At 37.3% G+C, this 13,119-nt stretch overlaps 1 protein-coding gene across 1 annotated transcript in view; it reads left to right on the top strand.

Annotated features, from left to right (window-relative positions):
- The window catches only part of PDE10A (phosphodiesterase 10A), a 301,470-nt gene that overhangs the window by 107,391 nt on the left and 180,960 nt on the right, over positions 1-13,119 (top strand). The window contains exon 2 of the mRNA XM_055311551.1: positions 12,889-13,017. Within this exon, the coding sequence (XP_055167526.1) occupies positions 12,889-13,017 (129 nt within the window). The remainder of the gene's footprint in view (positions 1-12,888; positions 13,018-13,119) is intronic.

The raw sequence follows: 13,119 nt of genomic DNA, 5'->3' as shown, positions 1-13,119 counted from the left end.
AGGATCGCGCCCCGGGCCAAAGACAGGTGCCAAACCGCTGCGCCACCCAGGGATCCCATCCTTTGCTCATTTTTAAAATTGGATTTATTTTTTTGCTTTTGAGTTGTATGGATTCCTTATATATTTTGGGTATTAATCCCTTATTCAGCTAGTTGGCAAAAATTTTCTCTTATTCCATAGGTTGTCTTTTTGTTTTGCTGATTGTTTCTTTTAATATGCAGAAGCTCTTTGGTTTGATGTAGTCCTGCTTGTTTATTTTTTCTCTTGTTGCTTGTGCTGTTGGTGCTCTGTCCAAAAAAAATCATTGCCAAGACCAAAGTCAAGGAACTTTTTCCATGTTTTTTCTTATAGTTTCAGGTCTTAAGTCTTTAATCCATATTGAGTTAATTTTTCTTAGTGGTGTAAAATTAGGGTCCAGTTTTATTTTTCTGTATATGTTGTTCAGTTTTTGCAGCACTGAGGAGACTGTCTTGTCATTGGGTCTTACAGGCTCCCTTGTCAATTCTTGACTGACTGCATATGTGAGGGTGTATTTCTGAGCTCTCAGCTCTGTCCCATTGGTCTGTGTATCTGTTTTAATGCCAGTACCAAACTGTGTTGATGACTATACTTTGTGGTAAAGTTTCAAATCAGCCATCATCGTCCTTCCTCAGGATTCCCTTCGGCTCGTTGGGGTATTTTGTGGACCGTCATGAATTGTAGAATTGTTTTTCTGTTTCTGTGAAAAATAATAAGGCATTTGTTCTTAATTTTCTACGTTTTTTTTTCCTCCTTGGTTGAAAATAGTTGTATCTTTGACTGTGGGCCTTGACAAAATCCAAAGAAGCAAGCAGCTTAATCTATTTGTTTTTGTTACAACTTTGGAGCCGTTTTAAAGCTAATGAATCATTTACATCTGTCTCTCCTGATAACAGTGGCAAATAAAGAACTTGCCTTTACGTTTTTTGTTGTTGTTGTTGTTGTTTTGTTTTGTTTTGTTTTTGTTTTTAAGAACTTTGCCTTTTTAAATAAAGAAGCCAAAAAAGAAATTACCTTTAGAGCCCAATAATCCCTTCCCTCTTCTGATAAATGTTTATGAGTAACTGCTATATAAAGCCTTATGTTCGTAAACTATGTCTACCAGCACATCATTGGAGAAAAGCTTTGGTATAAAACGTTCCATATTATATTATGCCCAAGGATATATTTCTGGAACTGGTCCTATATTATAGGTGGATTGAAGGATGTCAGAACCAGGAAAGCACATTAAAAAGAAATTCTTAATTTTTCAGAAAACAATATAGACATTAAGCTGTTTGGATGGAAAAAGAAACATGAAAATAGTACTAAAGAAATAAATCCCAAGGAAGGAAGGGAATTTGAGTGGGAGCAGTGGGCTACTGAGAGGGAGGAGTCTTTTGCTTGGACATTTGCTCTCCAGCTTGAAGCATCTGTGACCTTGCAGGACTGGGCGGTTTCCACCAAATCTATCTACACATCTGTGAAATCACATGAAGCAAAGAATGACTCATTGATTAATCCATCAAATGATGATGGTCATGTGTTGGGGGTTTCTAAGACTACTTTAAAGTTTGGTAATTTGTTAGGAAGACTTCAGGACACAAGAAATCCGTTAAGATTTCTTACAGCAAAAGACGATCCAGTGCAAAATCAGTGATGGGAAAAGCACACGAGGTAAAGACCAGGGGGACCTGACATGTACATCCAGTACTCCTCTCTCACAGTGAAGCCACACAGGAAGCTCTTAATTCCCCCAGCAACAATTGTGACAACACTTGGAAGTGCTACCTACTAGGAAAACTCATTAGAGACTTAATACTCCGTGTTTTTACTGTGGCTGGTTACACAGGCACCCTCTGCCTGTTACTGTCCCGAGGAAAACAGGCATTTGGCATAAACCACACTGCACAAGCAGCCTAGCACTGTGCTCCACTAGACCACTTCAGAGCTGAGTTCCCAGGTGCCAGCCCAGAGTCAGCCCTGCAAGCAAGCAGCCTCTCAGAGGACAGTGGTCTCAGGGCCTATGTGTGTTAAGTCTTTTCTGCACAGACCCAGGGATTGTGCTACGTGGACAGTGGTAAAAGATCAGTCACTGCCCTCAGGGAGCCTTCAGTCTCTTTGGAGAGGCTAAAGTTTAATAAGATCACACTCAGTAAATGGAAGATGTCACTGTAGGAGGAGTATTTGGAATGTAGGAGTAGGCTACAATGGAATGTAGGAGTAGAAGCATGATGGGACATGGCTGGGGATGTAGAACATGTGGTTAGTGAGGAATGTGCTTTTAAATTGGCTGGATGTCTTACTTAGCCAAGTGAAGAGAGAGTCCAGGCAAACAGCAGCAAAGTCCATGGATGGGGTAAGGGCTCATCACATTTGAGAAAATATAGGAAAATGGTATAAGGGAGAGTGGAGTCTCAGACTTCCTCAGGTCTAGCCCATGACTCAGGCCATTTCTTCCACCGTCTAGTCAGAGCCTCAGATTGAGCAGTCAGGAGTTTGAGTTTCTAATTTGAATTACAATGTGTAATAAAGTTCCAAATTGGGAGGTAATACTGGTTGGTGGTGATCCAGTTAAAGTATATTAAGCTCAGACAGGAGAAAGGGTCAGAAACAAGGGCAATTCAACTTGAAGAGATGAGTGTTTAGGCTTGTATCTTTTTATCCACCTTAAATATTGCTTTTGTGGCCAATAGAAAACTAATGTAATCACTTGTCTTTGCGCATTTTCCTTTCTTAGAGTCCCAGGATTATAATTTATTTCCAGGTACACCTCGCTTCATTGTCCTTCACTTTATTGCACTTCACAGATAATGCATTTGTTTGTTTTATACATTGAAGGTTTGTGGCAACCTCATATCAAGCAACCTCGTATCTTTGTGTCTCTGTGCCACATTTTGGTAATTCTTTCAGTATTTCAAACTTTTTCATTATTATTATATATGTTGCAGTGACCTGTGATGGTACTACTATAGTTGTCTTGGGGCACCATGAACTGTGCCCATATAAAATGGCAAACTTAATTGATAAATGTGTTTTCTGACTGCTTCATTGCCTAGCCATTCCCTGTCTTTTTTCCTCTCTTTGAGCCTCCTTATTTCCTGAAACACAGCAATACTGAAATCAGGCCAGTTAATAACTCTAGTGGCCTCTTAGTGCTCATGTGAAAAAAAAGAGCCTCATGTCTCTCACTTTAAATCAAAAGGTAGAAATGATCAAGCTTCCTGAGGGGAGACATGTTGAGAGCCAAGATGGGCCAAAAGCTAGGCCTCTTGTACCAGTTAGCCAAGTTGTGAAATCAAAAGAAAAGTTCTTGAGTGAAATTAAAAGTGCTACTCCAGTAAACATGCAAATGATAAGAAAGTAAAACAACCTTATTGCTGATGTAGAGAACGTTCTAGTAGTCTGGATAGATCAAATTATCCACAACATTCTCTTAGGCTAGTGCCAGTCCAGAGCAAGGTCTTTGTTCTCTTCACTTCTATGAAGGCTGGGAGAGGTGGGGAAGCTGCAGAAGAAAAGTTTGAAGCTGGCAGAGGTGGGTTCCAGAGGTTTAAGGAAAGAAGCTGTCTCTGTAACATCAAAGTGTAAGATGAAGCATCATGTGCTGATGAAGAATTCTCCAGAAGACCTAGCTAGGATAATTAGCAATAGATTTTCAATGTAAATGAAACAGCCTTCTATTGGAAGAAGATGCCATCTTGGATTTTCATAACTGAAAGTCAGTGCCTGGCTTCAGAGCTTCAAAGGGAGGGCAGAATGTTGTTGGGGGTTAATGCTGCTGGTGATTTTACATTGAAATCTGTGCTCAGTTACTGTTCCAAAAATCATAGTGTTGTGGTATTGTTGAGTACGATGGTCAAGAAATAAATCCCGAGACATTTTACGGTGTAACTGAGCAAATTTATTTAAGTAGCATGAGGACAGGCCCTGAGGGCAGATGGAGCTGCACTTGTGCTGTTTGGAGTTCGTGGTTCTCTGTGTCAAGCTCAAACAGGAGGGCATGTGCAGGGAGCATTAGATCACGAATGTCTTCCAGTTTCTACTCGTAGGACTCCTTTCATGAGATTTCTCTGGTGCTTGTCATTCATTTCAGTATTAACTATTGGTGAGATTTACAGGCAGTCATGGGACCCAGTAAGGATGTAGCCTTCTGGGCTAATGGTGAATGTTTTTCTACTTTTTTCCTCCCTCATCAATAGGGGCCTTCAGAATTGTGCTAAATCTACTTTGCCTGTGTTCTATAAAAGGAAAAACAACCTGGATGACAACACATCTGTTTACAATATGGTTTACTGAATATTTTAAGCCCACTGTTGAGACCTATGGCTCAGAGAAAAAAAATACTTTTTATTTATTTTTTTTTAAGATTTTATTTATTCATGAGAGAGGCAGAGACATAGAGGGAGAAGCAGGCTCATTGTGGGGAGCCTAATGTCAGACTTGATCCTGGGATCACACCCTCAGCCAAAGGCACTCAACCACTGAGCCACCCAGGCATCCCGAGTAAAAAGATTTTTTAAAAAATATTACTGTTCATTGACAGTATACCTGGTCACTCAAGGGCTCTGATGGAGAAGTATAACGAAATTAATGTTGTTTTCATGCCTGCTAACATAACATGTGTTCTACAGCCCATGGATCAAGGAGTGATTTTGACTTTCAAGTCTTATTATTTTAGGAAAATACATTCCCTGAGACTATAGTTGCCATAGATAGTGATTCCTCTGATGGGTGTGGGCAAAGTAAATTGAAAACCTTATGTAAAGAATTCACCATTCTGGGGGCCATTAAGAATATTTGTGATTCACGAAAAGAGGCCAAAATACCAACATTAACAGGAGTTTAGAAGAAGTTGATCGTAACCATCTTGGATGACTTTGAGAGGTTCAAGACTTCAGTGGAGTCACTCCAGATGTGGTGGAAACAGCAAGAAAATGAGGATTAGAAGAGAAGCTTAAAGATGGGACTGAGCTGCCACCATCTCATGATCGGACTTTAGTGGATGAGGAACTGCTTCTTTCGATGAGCAGAGAATCTGGTTTCTGAAGATTGGATTTGTTCCTGATGAAGATACTGCAAAGATTGTTGAAATGACAACAAAGGACTTAGAACATGGCATAAACTTAGTTGGCAAAGCACCAGCAGAGTTTGAGAGGATTGACTCAAATTTTGAAAGAAGTTCTTCTGTGGTAGGTTGCTATTAAACAGAACTGAATACTGCAGAAAAATCATCTGTGAAAGGGAGAATCAATGGATGTGGCAAACTTTGTTGTTGTCTTATTTTTAAAAAATTGGTACAACTACCCTTGCCTTCAGTTCACCACTCTGATCAGCCAGTAGCCATCAATGTCGAGGCAAGAAGATGATGACTCACTGAAAGCTCAGAAAATGGTTCGCATTTTTTGGCAATAAAGCATTTTTTATCTATTTTTTTAAGAAAATATTTTTTGATTAAGGTACATACCTTGTGTTTTTAGACATAATGCTAACTGCACTCTCAACAGCCTATAGTATAGTCTGAATATGACAGTTATAAGCACCGGAAGTAAAAAAAAATTACTCAATTCATTTTATTGTGATATTTGTTTTGTTTTGATGGTCTGGAACCAAACCCGCAATTTCTCCAACATAGGCCTGTAATTAAAATTGCAGAGACATCAGATTTTTCTCATATCTGTGATTTCATAATAATACTATTTTTTTTTTTTTGGTTGCTCACCTACAGGAGATTGCTACTGAACCAACTCACTGTGAAAACTGGTAAATGAGAGGACAAATGAAGCATTTATTCTGTCTTATTTATATGAGTAAACAGTTGATGAAGCAAAGTTTCTTTTTGTAATATTTCAGCTAATAAATGAAGATGGCATTACAGAATTAGGAAACCACTATGATGAGCCCTAGTGAATTAGTAAGTGCTGGATCATAGATGCTACTAATGTCACAAACAGAGAGACAGCAGATGGTATAAACCTTTTGACAGAAGAACACAGTACCACTTTAAAACTTGCTTACCCACCTCCAGATCCAACCTCAATTTGTTCAGGTCTCTAGATCTAATTTCAGTCTTGAGGAAATGCACAGGGCAGATAAACGTGGTAAGCACCACCACAGGGATATAGTCAGAAAAACACAGACTGTAGAAAAGCAGAGAACAAAAGATATGTTTTCTTCAATAACACAGTATAATGGGGAAAACAGAAGAGATAGAGGGGAACTTAATGGATAAAAGAGACCTAGGAAAAATACCACACCACTTCAGCTGCAGCATATAGACCTTATCTGGGTCTGAGTTCATTTATCCTATAAAAAAAAAACGTTGAATAATAGAAATATTTGGATGTTGATGGTGTTAAAACTAATGATTAATTTCTCTGTGGATGTATTAATAACATTTGTGGTTAGAATAGTTCCTCTTGTTTAGAGATACACATTGACATGTATGAATGTATTGAAGTGATGTATGAGATTGTTCCAAAATCAGCTAAGAAGGGAGTGGGTGGAGGTGGGGGGCACAAATGGAAAATATTGGTTATGAGTTGATTATTGTTGAAGCTGGGTGTAGAGGACACGAGAGTCCATTAGGTTTGTGTGGTTTTACAAGAAGTTTAAATTTATACACACACACACACACAATCTCCATTGGAAAAAACTGAATATATGTGTTGTAGACAGCAGTACGCAAAAGGGCAGTGTGCCATTGTGTTATATTATCAGAAGATTGCAAGATTTCTGCTGAGATGGGAGAAAGTAGCCTCATGTTCCCAGGTTTAAAAAAAAAAAAAGATGAAAAGTGAATGATTGATACTACCATTTTGTCGCTGATATTTTGCATTACCACAGATTGAAACACAAATGGAGTTAATCCTTTTCATTGCCACCCCATGGTCCAGTAATAAGTTATTGAAGTAGGAGGTATTGCTGTGGCTTTTATCTATTTCTTGAAAAGATTACTCAGCATCAAAATGAAGCTGTTCTTATCTGTTCCACAGGTTGTTGGCTCAGTTACTAGACACAGAATTAATTGTCTTGACAAAAATATTTATCAGTCTTTATTTTGCCCTTTGTTATAGGCCTTCAGGTTCAGTGCTGAATCTAACCGTGACATATGCCACTCTGCTGTTTTTACTTTGGTTTTATTTAGATTGCAATCCTTCATGGCATTTTCAGTGGGCATTGTGAAAATAATGAGTTTCATCCAACTGTCTGTAACTCCGTCTGCTCATTCAGCCTGTCAGTATCCTGTGTTTCCCTTCTGTCATCCGCGGCTTTGACCCAGCATCCCTGCACATGTGGGAAAATGAAATAAATGCTGCATGGATGAGAGAATGTAGCTTATTAGTAGAAATGAAGTATTTTTAAATACATTGTTTTAAATGTACAGGTTACCTTGGAATCTGTATGATTGTTGTATGGATTTTTGGTGGCAGATTTTTAATCACTGGATGCTATCGCGTGCTAATGACAACTCTCAAGGAAACTGCTAAGTCCTTTTTTTTTTTCTGACATAAACAAAATGTATAGGCCATTAGAAGCTATGGAAGCATTAAACCAAAGTCAGACAAAAACAAAAGATGCCTGTTTCATCATCTATACATGCACCACTTTCCAAGAGTGTGGATGATTGTTATTTCAGTATTCTAATTCTGGGTTGGCCCTGTATTGGCCTTACAGGCTCTTTGCAAAACCAGATGTAAATAGGAAATAAAGGTAGATAACTTGTTAGAGAAAAAGCGAGAGAGATTGTTTTTGATGGCTAAGGATGTTGAGCACACATTACATGAACATCACACATTAAATGCTAAAATAAAAATAGAAGTTTTAGGGGTGCCTGGCTGGTTCAATTGGTGTAGTGTGCAAGTCTTGATCTTGGGGTTGTGAGTTTGAGCCCCATATTGGGTGTAGAGATTACTTAAAAATTAAACCTTTTTAAAAAATGGAAACTTTGGAACATTTGAAGTTTTAGAGAAATGAAAAGTTACAAGCCTGTTATTTGAGCCTTTAGACAAATGCAAGTATATTGGCTTCATACAGGTAAAAAAAAAAGGCATTTTGGTACTATTATTAAATGTACCAGGCAAAAATGCTGTCTATGGATTACCTTATTGAATTATTCTAATGACCTTGTGTGATAGATAGTGTTATTATTCCCATTCCCACTCAGATATCATTCCCATACATATAAGAAGCCAGATTTAGAGAGAGAAGGTGCTTTGCCCAGGTTCATCCTCAGGTCATTAGATGAGATGAAGGAACTTTTAATTACCTTTGCCTGTACTTTTAATTACCAGGTCAGAATGCCTCTTCCTACCCTTCTCTTGTTGAACGAGATAATGATTTTCTTGAAATGTGGATAGTAATTTGGGAAGAAAATTATATCTTCTGCGACATTTGAGATATAAAGCTATGTGATAATACTCTTTAGAATTCTAAATAGAGTTTACAACCAAAATGGTGTATTTGGCATTTCATTCTATTCTACATACTTGAATCCAAGATTTAATTAATTTTTTTAGTCTTGAAGTTTACTTAGACATCATAACTCATTTATGACTCAATTGATCTTTAAAATTTTAGTTTTGAGTAATTTATACAAAGTAAGTGTCAAGGAGTGGGGAATTATGCTCTGCCTTCCGGAGGGCAGAGTTTCTACGTACATTATTTGGAATTCTTCTGAGTGGGATATTTGTTCTTCTCTGTTTATTTATTAAGTCATTTATTTATATCAGTGTGGACTCCTGGATTATCTTCATCCATTCAGACTGCTATAACAAAATACCACAGGCTGGGTGGCTTATAAACAACAGAAATGTATTTCTCACGTTCCTGAGGCTGGGAAGTCTAAGGTCATTGCACTTGCTTGGTTGGGTGAGGGCCTTGTTTTAGGTCACAGACATTCTGTATCCTCACATGGTAGAAGGGGTCTGGGGATCCCTGGAGCCTCCTTTATAAAACACTAATCCCATTGGTAAGGGTTCTGCCCTCATGATGTAAGCATTTCCCTGAGGCTCTATCTATTAGTGCTATTTCCTTTGGGAATTAGGATTTTCACATGTGAATTTGGAGGGGCAGGGCACAAACATTTAGACCACAGCATGGATATTATTTTACTCTTTGAATTATAATTGGATTATATTGTGTTACTCAAATGGTTCCATGTGTGAATCATTGAGAGCTCTTTCAATCAACTTTTGTATCCTTTTGGCATATGTCATCATTTTGTGTAATTGTAATTATACACGCTCACACACACACACACACACTTAGCACTTCCTTACTCTGTGGAAATGTGATGCTCCAAATCATCTTAAATATTTTGTGTACTTGTCCTAGACTCAGCCATTTCTCCAAGGAGCTGTGGTACCTTTTATTGGAGAGTACTATTAGAAACCAAGATCTTGGTGCTCCATATACTTGTTGGTACTGGCATACTGTTGGCATGTTGTCGCTCGTAGGTCCTCTCGGCTAATATAACAAGGAAATATATGTGTGTACTGACCTGAGTATATGCATAGTGTACCTGCCGGTATTTCAATATGTAACCATCTGTATCAGTGTTATGTTAAATGTGAGTTCATACTGACATCAAACTCTAATCCGTTACCCTTATTGATTGTTCTAGACTCCTTTTGCTTATTTATAACGTCATGCTCTGCCATTGAGAAGCCTCATTCCCACCATCTACTTATTTAATTGCTTGATTTCAGTATAAATGAATAGTGGCTTGAGAATTGTTAAGCTCTACCTGCCGTGAGATAACTTTATCAATAGAGTACAATGATTCCGTGGAATTTCTTACAGATTCCATTCATATCTAAAGTTGCTTAGGTCAGCACCTTAGCCCCCACCTCCTTCAGTGAGGTGGTGTTATACGTTGGTGATACATTTAGATTCTTCTGCCATAGCCTGCCATAGCCTGCCTCCATTCTAGGATAGCCTAACTTTCTAAATGATCTCTTAAAATTTTACATCTATGGGTTTTACAAATACATGGTGTCACTTACTCAACATTATAATATTTTATGGGATAGTTTCACAACCCTAAAGTATGACCTATGCTTCACGCATTGTCTTTCTCCCCTGCCCTTTGAACACCTGGCAACCACTGATCTTTTCTCTCTATCCCTATAGTTTGCCTTTTCCAGAATGTTGTATAATTACAATTGCACAACATACAGTCTTTTCATAGTAGCTTTTTACACTTAGCAGTATGTATTTAAGCCTAATCCATGGTTTTTAATGGCTCATTAGCTCATTTCTTTCTTTTTTTTTTAAAGAGTTTTATTCATTTATCAGAGAGAGAGAGAGATCCAAAGGGAGATGCTTAACCAACTGAGCCACCTGGGTGCCCCTCATTAGCTCATTTCTCTTTATTGCTAAATAATATTTAATTGTATGGGTATGCCACAACTTGTGTTTGATTGTTAGGTCATATGGTAAGATTATAGTTAGCTTTATTAGAAACTACCAGTCTTCCAACGAGACTGCCATTTTGCATTCATATTAGCAGTAAATGTCAGTTCTTAGATTTTAGCCATTCTAGTAGGTATGTAGTGGAGTTTCAGTTTTGTTTTAACTTTAATTCACAAATGACAGATGAACATCTTTTCATATACTTATCATATTTGTATCTTTTTTGATGAAATGTCTGTTCAGATCTTTGACTCTTTTTTAATTGGATTGTAATCTTCTTGTTGAGTTTTAAGTGTTCTTTGTATATTTTAGATACAAGTCCTTTAAGCTGATACATAATATGACAAATAGGACTTGTATAAACGTACTAAGATGAAATGAGATGGCAAGGGGTATGATTCAATTATGACTTTGTATTTCTGGCCTGGGTCTCTGGGAAAAGGAGAGAGTAAAGCTGAGAGTTGAGATCACTTTGGGAAGAAGTGGGATGGAGATGACTCATTTAGTTTTGAGTCAAGATGGAAGAGTATCCAAGGACTGGAGATCAAAAATATATTACGATTCCTGATTCAGATTTTGTTATCATCGTAGATTAATGAAGAGAAAGCAGAGGTAAGGAGCAGATAGGAAGTTAAGATAAGAACAGTGTTATGTCACAAAAGTGATAAATTTTAAGGAGGAATGAAATGTCCATTATGAACCCACTATGAAGGACTGAAGGACATGCTTGAAGGGAGTATGAAATTGGCTTCGTTTGTCTTTTTGAAGATCAAATCAGCTATTAGTTTACTTCAGCATCCTGTGCCTTTTGTATCTGAGGGATAATTTACCCTGTCAGGACAACTGTCTCTTACTTTATTCAGTCTTTTATTTTTAGCACCTTGTAGAATTTCTCAGATTTAATTTTACATCACTGGAGCTCTTGTCATGTGAACACAGACAGGGGTCTTATTCTTCTTTTATCTAATACAACTATGTAATTATATATTCATCTTTATTTATCTACTAGTTTAAATTGTGGAAATACTGAATTCGTTGAAAAAAATTATTTGCCTTCTCAACTGTACCATTCTGTTGGAAGAATCGAAACAGTTGTGATTTTAGTCTCCAGCAGAATTAATTAACACGTGTTAGTTCTGTGGCTTGTTTAGTGGTGGGGACATGCGGCCTATTCCCTAGAGTCATAAAGATATGCTTCCTTTTCTTCTCTCTGCCTCTGAAAGGACAATTTTCTACCTCCTTTTTTTTTTTTTTTTTTTACCTGACTATCCCCAAGGATGGTAATTTACTGAGTAATTCACACAGAGGCTATAACAGTAAAAATAATTACCATCACAGAGTAATAATTATTGATAGTCTGTTTGTGATTTAGAGTTGTTTAATGAATGGCCTACCAACATGAAGCGCCAATTTCAAAACATAATTTTGTATGTTCAACATGAAAATATGTAAAAGTACTATGTTTGAAAATCCTATATATATTCAACAGTTGTTATTAGACTGAAAAATTATTTCAGTGAAACTGACTACATACATGGAATACCAATGAGCAAATGTCAATTGCTCTGAGCTGATTAATGGTTATATCATTGGATTCAGTGCCCCTGGGAGAAAGTAGAATTTATGCTGTAAACAATGAAAGAGAAGAATCTATTCAGTAAACATCGTTTTACCACCTAAAATGCACCAATAAACAATGAAAGATAAGAATCTAGTCAGTAAACATCGTTTTACCACCTAAAATACATCGTTTTAGCACCTAAAATTCTCCTGTTTGCCCCTCTGACTTTGCAAATTAAAGCTCTGGTGACTGCAAACGGAGGATCTGAGTACTTTGTAAGGCTTACCTGTACCACTTGGGAGCACAGCATTGGCTCCAGCACAACCCTGGGATTTGCTGTTGGAAGACAGCTGTGTAATATGATGGACTATCTATAGTTTAAAATTGCTAAAGTTTTAACCTTTGACGTTTTTACTATTTTTCATAGTGGTAAAATATATATAATATAAAATTTGTCATTTTAACCATTTCAAGTATATAATTCAGTGGCAGTAATTATCCTCACAGCATGGACTGTGACCATTATTACCTCTGTCCACTTCTCAGACTTGGCCTTCATCCAAAACAGAATTCTGTCCCTATTAAGTAATGATTCCACATTCTGCCCCCCGTGATCGGCTCTATCTCTGTGAAGTTGCCTATTCTACATATTTCATATAAGTGTAATTGTATAACAGTCATCCTTCATCTCTGGCTTTGTTTCCTTACGGTGTTGTTTTAAGAGTTTCTCTATGTTGTAACGTCTGAATTTAAGTCCTCTTCATGGACCAATACTGTTCCATCATGTGTGTGCACATTTGTACATTCTTCTTATGTCTTAAATCAATTTTAGCATCAGGTGTCATTTTTCTGTATTTTTGATCCTTATGAAGGTGTCAACTAGGTTAATTTTATTCTTTTTAATTATTTTACAGGTTTGACAGATGAAAAAGTGAAGGCATATCTTTCTCTTCATCCCCAGGTGTTAGACGAGTTTGTATCTGAAAGTGTTAGTACAGAGACAGTAGAAAAATGGCTGAAGAGGAAAAACAACAAACCAGAAGGTAAGAGCTCATTCAGATTAAGTGCAGATTATTTTCTAGTTTGCAGTGACAAGAAAATTGCTGGAAAATAACATATAAAGTAGACAAAATTAGCATTTTAAT

The sequence above is a fragment of the Nyctereutes procyonoides genome, unplaced genomic scaffold (assembly GCF_905146905.1).
Source record: "Nyctereutes procyonoides isolate TBG_1078 unplaced genomic scaffold, NYPRO_anot_genome, whole genome shotgun sequence".
NCBI lineage: Eukaryota > Metazoa > Chordata > Mammalia > Carnivora > Canidae > Nyctereutes > Nyctereutes procyonoides.
This window is presented reverse-complemented; position numbering and strand designations above follow the sequence as displayed.